The sequence below is a fragment of the Calonectris borealis genome, chromosome 2, assembly GCF_964195595.1.
Source record: "Calonectris borealis chromosome 2, bCalBor7.hap1.2, whole genome shotgun sequence".
In the NCBI taxonomy this organism is placed as follows: Eukaryota; Metazoa; Chordata; class Aves; order Procellariiformes; family Procellariidae; genus Calonectris; species Calonectris borealis.
The window spans coordinates 116,077,592-116,094,862 of record NC_134313.1 but is presented as its reverse complement, the minus strand read 5'-3'; the positions used below and the strand labels follow the sequence as shown (position 1 = coordinate 116,094,862).

At 39.4% G+C, this 17,271-nt stretch overlaps 1 protein-coding gene across 2 annotated transcripts in view; it reads left to right on the top strand.

The window, feature by feature from the left end:
- The window catches only part of PDE1C (phosphodiesterase 1C), a 268,202-nt gene extending 251,505 nt beyond the window's left edge, over positions 1-16,697 (top strand). For both annotated transcript variants that reach the window (XM_075143038.1, XM_075143037.1), the window contains 2 exons: positions 2,788-2,862; positions 15,678-16,697. In XM_075143038.1, the coding sequence (XP_074999139.1) occupies positions 2,788-2,862; positions 15,678-15,691 (89 nt within the window). In that variant the 3' untranslated portion in view covers positions 15,692-16,697. The remainder of the gene's footprint in view (positions 1-2,787; positions 2,863-15,677) is intronic.
- The last annotated feature ends 574 nt before the right edge of the window (positions 16,698-17,271 follow it).

Sequence of the window (17,271 nt, the reverse complement as noted above, 5' to 3'; positions counted from 1 at the left end):
AGATCAATGGTCTCTTGGCCATTTCACTGTCTTTCCCTCCCCAGCTCCTGCTTCCTGAAGCTGTTATCAAAAAATGGCGGTACAGCCACATGTGACTTGTAACAAACTTGACTAGTATCAGCCAGTCCAAAACCAGCAAAAAACTCAGACTCAGAAGCATCCTCTTAGAAAAAGCCTGAGTGAGCATACAGGCTTTGAAAGTCCCAGGCTCAGGCAGTGAGTTTAGATGGCAGCAGAGGCAGAAATTCTGTTTAAAACATTCCTGCTATGATTCTTATGTATTTGACTTGGCTGCTGGCCTTTCCCAGTGATCCCTTCATCATTAGGCTTTTTTTAGATTGGAAGGACTATGGGGATCCAAGCTGTCATGCTCTGTTACGTATGGGATTTTAATTCAGACAGTATTACGCGGGTGAATAGGAATGGGCCCCCCCATTGTCAAGAAGACAAAAAGGTTGGGGACATATGAAATACCAGTTAGACTGCATCAGACTTTTCTTCTGAAATCCTTTGTTTTACATGCTTCTAACAATATGGGGGTTAAGTGTGCTCTAGTGATTTTGACAGTACCTTTTTCTGCAATGTCGCTCTGCTGCAGGTGTCAAAAATGCTTTGAAAGGAATTATAACGATTTCTTAAAATTAGTGTCTTCCTCAGGAAAAGAATTTCTGCTCCTTAATTTATGGGAAAAGGCCTTTATGAGGTACAATCATTGCAGAGTCTTTGGAGACTGATGAAATCATAACATTCATATCTCTGGGTTCACCACAGCTTCCTTTACGTCTATATGTTAATATCTCATCATAAAGTATTTGCCTTATTATTTCTCTGCCTTTGTAATCCCTTTCAAAAAGATCATTATGATCATGGTTCTGCTCTGCTGCTGGCAGTATGGCAGGGTAGATATTACAATACTGAAAAGTCCCCTATTCATAATAAGTTATATTCAATGAAAGTTCGGAAATTGTGTTGTCAGATGAGTTTGAAGTCTCTCTCAGTCACTCGCTGCCCGTGTGCTTTCTCAGAGAGATATGTGAAATAACATTTGTGTAGGTGTTCATCATCTTTTCCTGCACGCACTTAGGGTCAAGCAACTTCTTTATGCAGCGGTCAAATAAAACATTATTAGCTCATCATTACCATCAGCCGTATGGCGGTGGAGGAAATGTGAGAAGACTTTTGTGCTTTGCTAAATACAGTTTCATTTCATTTCCTGAAGACAGTGTCCGTCTTTTAGAGGCCACCTTCATCAAGCGGACACCTCAACCCTACTTGGAGCTGCTCACACCTCTCTGTTCAAGGAGCCAAAGTCAGTGGCAGTGTGATCAGCTGAGGAGGTTGCTGGTTGTCCTGTATCATCTTGCTTTCATTTTTCTCTCACCCACACTGTGAGCTTAGGAAGAAACACATGAAAAGTTTTGGCTCTGAACGAGAACTGAAGAGGACATGTTTTTTCCATCTTGTTAAGTATTTTAAGATTTGAAAACCATTCCTCTTTTATACTATGATGAAACTTAGTTGGAGAGAGAGATCAATCCTCTGTCATCCAAGAATAACAAATATTCTAGTGGTTAAGGCATGATGTGGAAGAGGGAGACTTTGCTTCTTTACAATTTCTCATTTTTTTGAGCTGTTCCAAAAATAAGTATCCACTGGCCATGACTGTTTTGAAGGCAGATCAGATCCTCTTCAACACATAAGACCTATAATCTTGATCCAGAGGCTATGAAGTCATTATAGTAACAAAAATAGTAATAGAATGGAATAAGCATTGCTTTGATACAGCCCTGTAACACACCTCACATTTACAAAATTCTGAAGTGAGACTTTTACAGCTTTTTGTGTCGAGATGTGGGTCACAAATTCACTGCTACTCCTCCAGGGGGGGAAGGACAAGCTCCCATCTGGGCAGGCTGCTGTTGCTTCTCTGGCCATCTGAAGGAAGGACACTTTCTTTGCTGCTTTTTGGACACTGCAGCTGAAAGAGCCCTGTTCTGCTAGAGCTCTCCCTACAAGTTATTTTTCATTTGGTCTTGCATTTGGCATTCTCATTCAATGAAGGGATGGTCTGGGAAGGTCTGATGTGCTCTGCTGTATGACTAATAAAGGACAGAAAATGAGAATGACTCTGGTTAACCTTCCTGGCTTCATAAAATACACCCCAGTGCAAGTTGCCATTTTCATTCTGCATCAACCGTTGCTCTGCCAAAGGCCTTGCTTTCCTGGTTTGCTATAGAGACTGTCAAGCCAGTGATCAATGCTAGGATGATTGTTTTTTCCCTGATACCGTCATCAAAGGACCAACCCAAATGAATCTGTGGATAAAGGAAACTGGTAAGAGAAAGTAAGACAAAATTATATAGGACTGTTTGGGATATCTAAGGTAGTTCTTTAATGCAAAGTCTTATGATGAAGTCTTGCAGGGTCTTAGTCCTTTAAAAGCATAAATGTTTCAGAATCCTGATTTTGAAATGAAGGTTGTGCTCAGATTTTTAATGGCCTACATACAACAACAGGGAGTATGAGTTTGCATGTGCACTTAAAAAGGTGTTAACAATTAGAATAAATTTAGAAGTAGATTGTAAAGCTTGATTTTCTGTAGGAGTTGGATGAATTTTGTCTGGTGCTTTATTCTGTGAAAATGTGTTAATCCAGTTGCTTGTGAATTCAGACCTTTTCTCCTAAGGAATATCTCCTGTGGATGTTGCAATTTGATTGAGTTAGAGGCATTAATAAACTGTAGTCTGCATTAAAATGCTGATAGTGTTTCTTATTGTTTCTTTCTAGGTGAATTAAAGGAAGACAATAAGTTGGACAAAAAAGATCAGTCTAGTGTGGGGGATGAATCAAAGAAAACAGATGGTAAGGACATTTTATTACATTTTGTCACCCATTTTTATATGCAATCTATTGTTTCCTAAACATCACAGTTTATTCTAAAAGCAAAAAAAAAGTGTGGTGGCCAGAAACAGACTTAACAGAAGCAGTCATTAGACTCAACAAAAGTCATTGGGACATTCTGAGGGAAAATCATCCCTTTCACATAATGCCTAGAAACACTTAGTTGTTCTGTTGGTAAGCCCTACCCATCAATTTTTGTGCAGTGTCTGCAAGAAAAATCCTGGATTAGAGTTGCTTAATAGGAAATATGGATTTGTGAGGTTCTATCCTTCTGACTTTCTTTGCACCATATTCTGTTCTCTGTTAGGACAGGCTGCATGGGAGATGCAAAAAACAGAGCTGAGAAAAAACCTGCACAAGGTGTCCCTGATTTTCATGATTGCATGTTATACTACACCAACACAAACACAAAGCTTGCTTGACTTAATTGTCTGAGGGGGATTTTGCCAAGTGCTGTCAAACCACAGGTGTAGGAAGCAAGCAGGAGTGAGCACATCAGCAGAGAGGTCCTATTAAAGATGCTATATAAAAGGGGTGTTGCTGAAACATTGTTGAACTCAAGCAATCCCAAGACATAGGATGGTTTCTTGGGCATCTGAGAATAATTTCAAACGAGTCTGAGCCTAGTGTAGAGGTCCACAGACGTTTGAGTAGCCTCAGCAAAGTGGAAAAACAGCTGTAAGGTCTGTGGCATGTTTACTCTTTTGCATCTCCTCAGCTTGTACCACAGGGCTCTGGGATGGTATCTGAACCCATGTTGCTCCAAAAGCGATTGTTGAAGTATTAGATAGCAAAATAAATGGAAAGAAATGTTAGGGCTAACATTTTCTTTGTGTATGTCTCAGTGAAATCCACTGAAACACACCTATTACTAAAGGTAAATAATACAGTATGTTGTTTTGATGGTCAAGAAAGACGACCTCATAGTGAGTACTGCAATTTAGAATGATACTATGTTTTCTTTTATTGCTTCCTTTTAAGAATTACTTAAAATTCCTATTGCTCTAGCAAAGTGATAAATAAGAAGAAAATGTGATACCTCAACTAAAAATATAGAAAAATTCATCTAGAAGCATGTATTAATTTCAGACGCATAAATATGTACTCTGTTTAAAGAGGCCCCTTAACAACAATTGTTTAGGAAAATTCAATTATTTTGTTAAGAGGTCATATTATTTACACACTTGAATTAAGTGTTTGTCAGGAAAACAGTCTTGAACAAGTACCATTCACAACTCTTTCTGTGGTCATGCAGAAATTAAGCACAAATACTCAAATAACATGCGACCCTTCAGATGTTCATGAATATGTGCAGTGCTGTATGTAACTATCAAGGCCCCAGAAGAATTAATGGGCAGAATGGCTACTCTCCCCACCGCAGTGGGTGATGGCTGAGGAGCGGCTGTGCTGGAAGACTGCAGCCCTGGCAGGACCAGGTGGACACAGAAAGACTGGGGCTTCTTTAGAAGGACTCAGGAGCATCAGCCCAGCCAAGGAAGTAGACCTGGGAATCCCTAACTTTGAGGAGCAGGTTACATTTGAAGACCTGCACTGTCAAGGTCTCAGAAAGATTAGGGGCACCTATTTAGTTGGGCTGGAGGCCCAAGAAGTGAGTGTTTCATGCTGACTTGAAGATTGAGGGTGTGCATTTAGTTCCTTGCAAGTTGCTAGTCTTTGTGCCGTGTTAGTTATTTAGTGTCTGTTTGTTCTCCTGTAAGAAAATGTTCTGCTCATCCCCTTGAGGAAAAGACCAATACCATGGGACTAGTTGATTACAGTGAATAAGCAACTGTAACCATGCAAGGACAATTTGTAGGCTGAACGTTTTTCATTCAGACGCTATAGAGACAGATTATAGCTAACGATCTCATTGGCAGAAATCAGGAGAAAAATTGTGAATCATGCGCCTTGGAAAGGAAAGTGCTAGAGTGGCGCTTCTGTTTTGACAAATACTGCGCAACCTGTTCCGTCCATTGCTCACTCCAGAGCAAATCTCCTTACCAGCCATGTGAGGGTGTGGAGAAAGGAGCATTATCCATGGATAATACATAGCTGTTTGCAGACTACTGAAATATTTACCCGAACATATGCTTTCTCACGTGCCAGTACATAGTCTTTCACATGCTGGAAAAAAGGATTAAGCAGAGGAGTTAGAAAGATTGAGGTTACAGCTCTAATGCACTCACCACATGTAGTTTGTGGTGGGTGAAACGCAGCCTGGACTTTTTGCAAGGTCAGGAGTCCTTGGGTTTTACGGCCTCTGTTCAATCTGTAGCTGGGGTGTATCTGTATTAAACAGGTGCCCATTTGTGTAGATTTACCGTGATGGCTTCAGCTTTCTCACCACCACCCATTAGCATCAGCTAGAGCTGTGCACCCAGCTGAGGTCAGTCTGCTACCTTGTCCTCCTGCACAGGCATCCTGCACCTGGAGAAGAAAGCCACAGATATATGTTGCCTAAATCTTTGCAGGATCTGTGTCCAAGTTGCTTTTTAAGCATATACAAAGGAAATTATTGTAATATCCTGTTAACTGGAATACTTATATGCCAAAATGTTTCTAATACATTTGTCCTTCTGCTACATGGGGAACCAAGTGGCCAGGGACACACAGAATAACTATCCCATGTGGACACAAAGATGTTGAAGCTTCATGTCCACACTATAGACATAGGTGTGCAATGTAGCTTCTGTGTTAGAGTTACCTTGAAGCTACCCAAAAATAATTAAGTGGGCATGCCTCCAGAAACAGGGATCAGGCTCTCTGAGACAGCGAGGAACTACGTATGCATCTAGCCAGAGCTTCATACAGCTGAGTCTATCCGTACCAAAGCCAACTACTTTAAAGCTAGCTTGAGGATGGCTATGTAAGCTGCAGTCATTCTTAGATTTTGGTCTTAACTGCTTCAAAATCCTGTGCAAGTCTCCTGAACGTAGGCTAGTCTCCTTCTCATGTTAATGTAATCTTCATATTATTGGCTTTTTTCTGTGGGAGATACTGCTTGTTTCTCAGTACTTCCCTTTTTTTCAGTTCCAAGAAAAGAGATATGGGGCTGCCATTTCCCACATAAAGACACAGCCCTATCAGAGACATCATCAGCACAAGTAGTTCATCAAATGTTTCCTGTGGGATAGAACATTATTAAACCATTTTGGAAAACCTGATTTTCCCATGTGAAATAGTTGCTTTTTAACACTTTGAATGGAAAATTGTAAGCAGTCACATGGAAATAATTTTTATCTACATTCACAAATTGCAATTTTTATCTACATACTTTTTTGCAATTTTTTTCTGCTCACAAAACTGACAACAAAAGAGAAAATTATTTCTCCCCATTACCACTTTCACAGATTATCTCTACCACCTCCTTATTTTTTTCCTACTGGGAAAAGATTCTGCAGCGTTTATACAAAGTTTTCAGTGCAACTCTTTGTTCCAGGGACCAAAACACAGTTTATTCAAATATTCTTTTTCAGCTAGCAGTTACAGACAAGTAAAAGGTTCTTTTTTGTGTTTGTCCTGGGAACTTACTATTCTTGTGGTAACATGCACGTTTGCAGGTTATAGCACAGAAATATACGGGATATTTTTATCTTGAACAGCCAGTACATACAGAGAGAGCCTAACGTGCCCTGGGTATGTGTGATGAGCAATGCTCCCACCTTGTGGTCAAATAGTAACCCTGCGTTTTGACAGGTCATAGTTTCAATAATACATTCCTCTATGCAGTGCACAGCATACAATACAATACAATACAATATAATATAATACAATATAATATGTAGCCTTTTAAATATACAGACTCTATGAAGACTTCATAACAGGCTTATCAGAAATTGAAGTTTTAGCTTTCTTTATTTTGATTTTGTTAAGCTATACTGTTGCTTAACCGTAATTAAAAGCCTTTCCTACATGTTCTATACATTGCCCATGCCAACATGTAAAGCTGGTTTTTGGTCTTAATTTATCTTGACAATCATTCCTTGATCAGCAAGTGGACAATTCCCTGATTATAAAGGTGAAGTACAGGGGCTTAATTTCTTTCTGTCCCAGTTGTCCCCAAAAATCAAGTGGCAGAGCAGCTGGCACAGAATGTTGTTGTCTGAGAATGCCTTTGGTATAGGAACGTGATGGTGTGAAGGAGCCATGATGACGGCTCCACAATTACTCTAGACATAGTTGAATTAACAAGATTCTTCCCAGCTTAATTTAAGGAGAATGCAGCTTTTTGCAAAGCTGTTCAGCCATTTAAGAATTGTCTGTCTTTGCAGCCTTCTGCAGATAAGATTTTCATGTGTGTTAATCTAGCCAAGACCACTACATAGCAATGAACGCTAAGTAGACAACTTCTGACAAAACCCTGCTCATTTAATCTGCATAATGCCAATATTATTTTAAAAGAGGTTACTCAAGCGTATAAATGAACAGCATTTGTCTATATCTTCTTGAGAGAGGTAAAAAGGTAAATTTCAGGTCATATAAATAATGGTGCCATATCTATTCCAAAAGATAGGCTGATTTCTCCATTATTGTCAGAAACAAAAAGCCCATTTCAGTTTGTAAGGCAAACACACTTTATTTCTGCTTGCTGCTTGATAGTGCTCTTGATATTATACATCAGAATCCAGCAGCAGTGGCAAATTGGAATGACAATAGTCTAAGATTACTTCTAAAGACAACTTCCTTCCTTTTCTTACTTCTTTTTATGGCCTGTTATTTGAATTACATTAGAGGTTATTGCCCCGACTTAGAAATCGGAAAGCGTTGTACTGATACCTTCTGGAAAAGCTTGCTTTAAAGCATGAGGGCATTTTGCTATCCAAAAAAGACATATTTCACCATAACTTATCTCTGCTGAACAATTGTTCCATAGTAGTGCAATATAGGATAACTGGAGGGGGAAAAAGCTTCTGTGCTTTTTAAAATCCTTTTTGTGCTCTTTTTAAAAAAATGAGTGTGTCTAATTTAGCAAGTGGCACCTGAGGCAAGTTGGAATTTGCACACAGGGATTTACTCTGAAGAAGGTTTTATGCAGTTTTAATATCGAATAGAAGATGAACATGATGTGATGTGATCTTTGAAGTTAAATGCAAAATACATTGTTATCATCCCGACCTCGGAAACATTACATCACCATGGCATGCATGCGTGATGAGAATATGGGGAATATGTAGAAAGTACCTTGTATAATTATGCAGATGATTTTGCAGCTTGTATCTTTTGTGAGCATGTGTGTAAATCTTATGGAAAGCACCTAGTTTTCCTTTGAGACTTTAATGTATCTTTTTTAGCCTACTTTCCATTGTTAAGGCCATGCCAGGTAGAAAGTCCTTAGGATGCTTGATTGCTTTTTGCGTCTCCTTTACGTGAAGTCACAGATATATGTGACCAAGTTCAAAAATTGGGAATGGAATTTGGCTTGATTTCAGATTTAAGTGAATATTTGGAATATTCATTCCAGCTGCATGGTGAAAAAACATTCACAGGTACGTAAGTGTTTTTTTTGAGTAGCTAACTTTACGAGGAACATTTTTTCAGGTTACCTTTGGTCCTGTAAATATAGTTCTGCTCAGGGATAGCATATGGCTGCATTGCTCCTCGGGGGTAATGTCCATGGTCCTAGAGGCTTGGAGGAATGTGTAACTTAGGCAGTACATTGCAGAAATTCCTCCTTGATTTTGCACCATCAGCCATTTTATAGCACCAGTCAGGGAGTGGAGCTGTGACCTTGCTTCTGTTACAGTCCTTCTTACCCCATTTAGGATAATTTGCCTGTGCAGTGATGTATAGAAATTCTCTGCTTCAGCAAGAGGAGAGTCCTCCTTGCTTCCACCCTCCACGAATTTATGTTCAATCCAGTGACAGTCAGGCCTCTGTTTCCCTGTGCAACACTTAGCCCTGAAAGAGAAACAAGATCATGTCCGAAGGGAATGACTGAAGGGGAGGAAGAATATAAAATGGCTCCTCAAAAGAGGGCGGTGACTTTTAGATTTCATCTTGTCCCTTCCCTATGGAACAAGTAGCTTCCAATTTGAGCATACCAGCTATCTTACTAGATAGGGATTCTGACAAGGTAGTTTAAGTAGAAGCGTTAAAAAGGAAGAAATCCAACAGTCAACTGTATGGGAATCCAAATGTAAAGACTGCACTCTACAAACTGCCAGCTGGGTTCTTGGCGGGTACCTTCCTGCTCTTTGCTTTGTGTGCTGGACCTGCTGCCTGGTCTCTCCCTGGGGGCAGAGGCAAAGAGACATCAGTCCCCTCGGGCTGCTCGGTCTGCAGTTCTGTACCGTTCAGTCCACAGAAGCTGGACAAAGAGGAGAGAGTCAATTTACAGGTTAGTTTTCTGAAACTCATACCCTAATAGTAATCTTTACTACTTATTACCATTAATCGTTCCGTCACTAGGCAGTTCATTCTTTTCTCCGCTTCTAAACTGCTGCTTTGCTATTCTTAATGTCAAAACCTGGGATTTGGAGGCAATAATAAATGTAGAAGAAGAAAACCAGCAAGTGATATTAGTTGAAAAGTGCTATTTTGAATCAGGCTAAAGTATTTGGGAGTTTAAGTCTAATTCAAAACAAGTCATTGTCAAAAACAGAAGAGGCACTGAAAAAAATCCAAATGAGAATTTTTGCTTTGAAGTGATGTTTCACATTTTTAGCTAGCTTTAAGTAAATGGTAAAAATAAAAGTTTTGTTTGAGTTAGATGAAAATCTCAGCTTGATCTTTCATTTCCTCTCCACCCCCCTCCCACCAAAAAACCCCACTCCTGAACAATCATTTTTGCCATGAGAGAAAGAAAGCAATTACTTGTGTCTGACCCAGAGCTAAGTATTATCCTAATTTTTCAGTTTAGTCACTCAATCAAAGAAGCAATTATTTGCCCAGTGCTAATTACAAAATTCTGATTCATATATTTGGCTGAAAACTTTGTTGGCTTCGATTATTCTTCTGCCTATGGCAGCTCATTCCTTTTGTGCCTTGAAAAGCACTGGGATTTTCGTTTCCATCCACAGAGCTTTATGAAAACCATGATCTAGCTTTTACTCGAAACATTTTCAGAGCTTTGATTTATGTTTGATTATCAAATATAGAATAAGCTTTCGCACTTATTCCTGTAGGTCACTTTGAATAATAAGTGTCTAATTTCTTTCGTACATGCTTTACTCAGGAAACTCAAACATTATTTGGTATAACCAAACTTTTGCCGATGTATTCATTGTGTTTTTCTTTGCTGTTATGTGTTGCCATAATGTGCTGGTAAGCAAACAACATATATTAAAACAAAGCTAATCTCTTTCTTCCATCACTGATATGATCTCAGGTCAAGTGTAATAGAAGCTGTCAAGCAAACATAAAACTCAACATCAGTGTGAACAGGACTAGAAATTGTTTGACGTCATGAATGATTTAGGGATAATTATGTGCCAAAGCTCAAAAATCAGAATACCTTCTATGCTAATGACATTTCTCCTCCTAGCAAAATGAATGTTAAGTGCTTGGGTCGTCTGCTAAATTAGAATGATGGTATTTAAATTCAGTTACAAAACAAGTATTCAGAACTTCTTCCCAACAGCATTTATTCTTGTTTTCCCTTGCTTTAAACAGGATGCAGCCACCTTCGAGTAACATTCTGTTTTCTTTGGAAAAAATAATCACTTTAAAATTTCTCATCCATTAAAAAGACGAATAATGGAGATGAATTAACTTATAACGCCTATTTCTTCTTTATTTCATTGACCTTCTGAACTTTGTTTCTTAGGCCTCATTCATCTCTGGTGCAACAGAAGCAAGAGAATAGCATAAATATGCAGAATTTATTTCTTCATGATCTTAATTTTCTTTGAAAAGGCTTTCCAAATGCCTTTAATAGGAGACAGGACCATCCAGTGCTGAGGACTGAGCACTGAGATTTTTGACATCTTCATTTTACTCTGAGCGCTAGGATTAGCTTTAACAGTGCTTTTCAGATGGGGACAGGTTACGACTGAGCACACTTCAACACTCAGGGGAGACAAGAAATACCCAGGCTTTTGGAAATAAGCTTACAAAATAAAGGGTCACTCTTGCAAGATGCTGAGGGAGTCCACAAAAGGAATTAGAAGTGGAAGATTTAGCGATCTGCCCCACCAGTTGCAAATACTTCCATCATTTGTAGTAGGAAGGATAACTACCTTTTGGATTATGGGCTATCTGAGACACATTTACTCAGACTATTATTTTCCCTCATTGTGCACTGCATCAGTAGTAATCGTTTTATGATATCAATTGCCATACAACAATTTGTCATTTCTGTTGTCATTTCACCCAGTGCCTGGATGGAGCAGGGTGCTGGGGGAACGCAGAGTTTGGAATAGTCTTATCCTGAAAAGCCTAGGCTTTTAATAAGTGAGGGTAAAGGCTACTTTCAAACACCATGTCAACTTTCCAAGGAACACTCAACCAACCATGCTGGGTCAGACCAAAAGTCCCTTTAGGTATCCATCACCTACCTGACAACATTTCATAGCAAAGATCTTAAGGAACAAAGAACAAAACTAGAGCAATGCCTTCCCCCTACACCTTTCTGTCTTCCGGAGAGCTGAGGAGGAGGTCAAATCTCTGACTTGAATAGCCTCTGATGGATTTTTCTTCCATTATTTCATTTAATTATCTTTAGAGCCCTGTTACTCTTTTGTGTACTGGGCACTGAGGCAACACTATTCAAAATTTACTTAGGCATTATGTGAAAAATCACATTTTTTTTGTTTCAAATTTACTGCTTGATAATTTCATTTGATAACCCCCTTAGACTGTGAGAAACAGTGAGTAATTGTTCCCTATTCACATTCTTAGCACCACTCATAATTTCATTTACCTTTCAATAGATTCTCCCCGCAACTCTCCCTTTTCAAGCTAAAGAGTCATAGTGTGCATAAACTTTGTATATTCAACTTTCCTTCAAGTGCAACCCTTTGATATCTGCTGTCTATGTTAGTATGTAATACTGGCAGTGTGTTACACATATCGTTATTAGGATGTGACAAGAGAATCTGATTTTAATAGAAATGAGAAAACTTATAGGATTCAATTTTTTTCCCTAAATTTTCAAGAATAAAATATACAAAATACAAAAATGTTCATTTTAATATAATCGTATGCTGATTTTTTTTTGGTTGGTATCTTTTTGATGTTACATCATAAAAGCATGAAAAGGCATCACCATAGGGAGCTCGATAAGGGGTGTACTGAATGAATATGGTTAACTGAGGCTCTCTTCTTTTGCTTTTTCTGTGTATTAAAATTCTAACTCAAAAATATCTTGGGGTAGTAATACCTGAAGGGCAACGTTATTTGGTGGTGTGGTGGAGTTCTCCCATCCTGTAGCAGTGCTCATGCAGCATGCTAAGAAGATGAGATTTGTTCATGCTAAGCACTACTTTTTCACAAGTGAACTGCAAGGTTACCACAGTCTGCTTAGAAAGAAAATCCAAATGTGTAATCCTGGATAATTGTGGTGTCATCTTACGCTTCCTTCATAATTAAGTATGGTTATAATGCTGAGGGAATGCATATTTGAGCAGAGAAAACAGGGACCATGCAATAACCTCACAAACACTTTCATTGACAGGGACTGCCAAGCAAGCTAAGTAGTTTGTGAAAGAAAAACTGCCCACGAAATCCTTATTCCACACCACACTGTCCTGCAGTCTGCATTCAGCATTTATTTTTTAGGAGAGAAAATAGCAGAGTTTTCTTTTAAATGCAATCAGAAAAGCATAGGGCTCGGTCTTATCCTGACAGCCCAGCCTGGCACTGGAGGCTGTGGGGAGGTGTCCTGAGCCCTCTTCGGGCAGCGCTGTGCTTTCGGCGGCTGGGGAAGAAGGGACAGAGGGAAAGGGCAGGCATTTGGCTGCAGTAGCAGAGCCAGCCACCTTCAGAAGCGGTGCTGGGAGAGGTCAGCTCTCCACTTCCAGCTGGTACAACCGGCATTGCACCTGTGATTTACACTCAGTAAGGAGCGTGAGTCATTACAGAACAGGTGTAGTTTTTGAGTCAGTCTAAACTCTCACCTCAGTCTAAATGCCTCTGAGGCTCTGTTCCTGTTCTCCAGCTGAGTAGCAGATTGTGAAAGTTTGCATTAGACAGGCATAATAAATGCCAACTGTTAAAACGGATAGTTCTTGTAAGGCCTTGGACTCCAAAGCATTTGTTTTATCACAAAAAGAGAGGCAAATGTGTGAGATTAATCACTGTGCAAAACTGACAGCCAGCTTCCTTGCTGTATGGATACAGTCGTACACTGAGTAATTCTGTGTGAACGAAAAGACAAACTGCAGTGCATTTTCACTGCAGTACATCAGGCTGTATAGTAACGTAGTAAATACATATATTCATAGTCCAGCGAGCACAAGGTAAAAATGCCTTAATATAAACTGCAAGCTGATAGCAGAAATGGACTTAATAATATCCTCACAGTGGGTGCTGGTATCACATGAAGAGCTGTAGAAGTCACTGGTATTTGCATTAGTGATCAAGGGGAGGGCCAATACTCAATCTTGACGAACAATATAAACTCATCAGTGACACTGAAGGACTGAGATGTGCACTCAGACGAGGCTATTTCAGATAATGAAATTCAGTATATGCCAAGTGAAATACTTAAAGTCTTCCTGGGTACCGAGCACTGTATATTCATTCTTTTTCCTCTTTCAATTACCTCTGTTGGTACGTACTAATATTTGCACTGGATCTATTGTTCTGAAATGAGAAAGAGGCTGAATCACATCCAAGGTTAAGGTGGTTGTAGGGAAGCTATATCGTATCCAAAGGGAAATTCGGCTAGGAAACCAACACATCTGCTCCACCAAGTAGAAAAACAATTTAAAGCAAATGCTGTACTGCAGTGTTCTCATTGGAGCTGATGACGTGGCTAACAGAACCAAAAAGCAGTATGCGACTCAGTTCTCAGCAGGGAACTTCTAGAGTCTGGAAAAAAACATTGCATTTTCCCTCGTTTCACTAGTGGGGATGGGAGGAGTTGAAAGTCTTGTGAGTATGGATGGCATAGGAAGGGGAGGTCATGTTGGGTAGTACTTCAACCTCTGTTTCAGATTCCTGGTGTGATTCATTGAAGAGATTCATAAATAGTAACTGCTCAAAGATGTCATTTAGTCCAGTTAATGGATGTGTCCCAAATTATTACCTTTCCTTCTGGGTCAGTATTTTCTCTTTAAAGTGTGGCTAATGATACATCTCACAGGATTGTTATGATCCTGTTAATGACAGTATATCAGGCTGAACCTTTTAGATGGGAGACATCAGGGAAGTGTAGTACTATTGTTATGGCTGTTACTATTGCCCATTGTAGATTATGCTGTCGGTAGTGCTGGGAATGTGACAATTCAGTCTAAATAAATCCAATGAAATGCTGAAAGCCTAATTCTTTACAGCAGTGTCTTAGAATTGCATCAGTGAGCAAGATACTGTAGCAACTTACAGGGGACCATCCTGAAAGGAAAAGTCCCCCTGCTAACTACACAGTAGAAGAAAATGATACCAACTCACTAACAGATCTGTGCAGTCACTGCTACCCATTCATCAGAGCTAATGCAATCCAGCAGCAAAGCCTTAGATCTTTGTTTTGCCAGTCCTGTTTTTCCTTTGCCCAAATACTGCTTTAAAAAAAAAAAAAAGCAATATATTATTGAAGGCAAAAGAAACTGGTTTTCTGAAAGGACCCAAAGAGATTCTGATGTAATCGCATCTTCTGAGGCATGCCCAGCCTTACAGATAAAGTGATCTCTCCTTGGGCTGCATCTCCTTGGCTGAGAGACTCTTTCAAATGCACTTTCAAACTCTGCTGACATAAGCATTGTCAGTAGCTAAGCAGAATGCCAGGCGTATTCAGATAACTGGTTGGGACGGCCAATATAAAGTAAAATATTCATGTTCCTGTTTGAAGCTTTTCCAGAGGATTTCTAGAGGAGGGTGGGAGGAGGGTTGGGTAGAGTGTCCTCTTTCATTAGAAACTGTCCTCTTTCACTAGAAATAAAGGAAAAGGTTTCTTGTCTACATTTCTTCCTCACGGAGATCTGTTCATTCTGAAGATTCACTTGTGGTATAACTACATAGAAAACAGTTATGTTTGTACATTCAGGATAATGTTAGTCAAATATAGCCTAGTTTTGAGGCCAAGGGTTTATAAATATTTGACAGAGGAGTCAAGCAGATTGTAAAATGCACATATTTTGTTAGATCTCAGGCACCTACCCATACATAAGGCTGTGCTTTTCATTGCAAGCTCTTTGGGAGAAAGGGGCTTTTAAAAGGTAGTGCTCTTTTGTGTTTGGAGTGTCTTCTCTTCTTCACCTCAAACTACATGTACAAAATTGTTGCTTTCATGAGCAAAAAGGTACTGGAAGAGCTAGTGAGCAAGGGTGATCAGAGAGCCCTACAGCAAAGAAACCTAATGGGATTTCTTGATCTAAGCATGCTGGATTCTGTTACATGATCCCATTAATGCCAAAGGTTGAATTCCCACTGGATTAGTCAGAGAGCAATGGATTTCACTTTATGTAGGACAGAATGATATTTCCAGTCAGAAACCAATAAGAGATATTGCTTTGGTGCACCTCACCTTGCAGCCTTTCAACAGTTAAGCAAAGCTGCACTGCTTGGAGGAAATGAGGCTAAACTGATACCCTTCTTTTTCTTTCCCAGATTACCTGCTCCTTGGACAAAGGGGAGAAAGGCAGCATTTGACACTTTTCTTTTTCTTTTTTTTTTTCCAGATACGGAAGAGTAAAAATATATAAAAAAAGAGACTGCAAATTTCTTTCATCATTTTAGCTGAGCTTCTTCATTCCTGTTCTCCTCCTCCTTCCGCAAAGACCAGTTTCTGGGGAAGGCGTTAAACAACTTTCAAAACACTCCTCCTCCCACTGGCTACTTCACGGCTAATGACTCTGGGTTCTAGGGTGGGGGCCTTGGTTTTTTGGGTCAGTTTTATTTTTGTTTGTTTGTTTGTGTATGTGTGCATTTTTTGTTGTTTCGGGAAGTTTTTTGTTAAAAAAACCAAGTGGTGATTTCCTGATGCGAATGGTTCCATTTTTCTGGACAGGTCGAGCAAATAGATGAGAGTCATCTTCAAAAGCCAGTATTGCCCTTTGCTATGCCTCAGCTTGTGAAAGCAACATTAGGATGATGCAAAAGAATACATAAAAAAAAAAAAAAAAGAAAACTCGATAATACTTCACTTTTACTCTTTTTCTTTTCCCCAAGAGTCTTTTCCAATTGCTGGTAGACAGAATTTGACATCAGTTTTACCTTCGCTGTAGAAGATTTTGTTAATAGGAATGGTGAATTTGTAGAGTCATTTGACCATTTGTTAGAATTTGATGTCTTTCCCAAATGATGCGATGATAGCAAAATGGTTTTGTTTCTAAACAGCAGGCAGACTCACTCAACCCTTGGTTTTGTTCTGTTTTTGCAGTTAGTAATAGGAAAGGAATAATCAATGAAAGCGATATTCCCTTGGGGCAAATTTTGTTGTCAGACTCTGAGAGCATGTACTAATGTACTGCTTGACGTGCCTGCCTTAATTTGAGATTACAGATTATGAGCTGTTTCCCACATTTGTTCATGGGCTACTAATAACTGCTCTTTGTCTGACCTGAAGATATAAGAGAAGGGCAGCAGGGAATCACATGGATCAGTTCTTTCTTTCATCTCAGTGTGGTCTTTCTTTCGTCACTGACTGAATGGACAGGCCAAAGAAAAGGAAAAGTATTGCTGGAGAAGTACAGACAGACAAAACCAAAATGAAAAAGTGTATCCTAAATACACTGCTGGAGTCGGTGGATAAAACTGTCTCATCCAGTGGAGTTAGACACATGGAAAGTAGCCATCATTTTGGCCCATTTTAAAGAAGAAATGTTAAAAAACTAACTTGCTCAGGCCTTGATTCAGGAAGGTATCTTTGTATGACAAATGTCAAACATGTATATAAGTGCTTTTCTGGCTTTGCATCTTGGTAAGGATCCAGTTGATTGTAAGTAATTTTACCTGTCTATGTGGAAATCAAGACACGTACATACACATACAACCGTTTTTTGCCTAACTCCTTTTTGTTCAGGATGAGGTCTTGCTATGTTGGTTGTATATGTACTTTACAAGGAATTAGACTGCTGTCGTAGCTCTTTGCTATGGAGAGCACATGCAAAACATTGGCTTAGGAAGGTAAATCTTTGGTGTTTCCTTTTCATGTTCAAAAGCACAGGACTTTACCACCAGCCTATATTAGAGCTTGGGTCTCTGTTCCTGCTTAAACTGTGCATGTACAGGGATGAGCTTCCCGCGACACTAGCAAAAATCACAGCAGTGAGC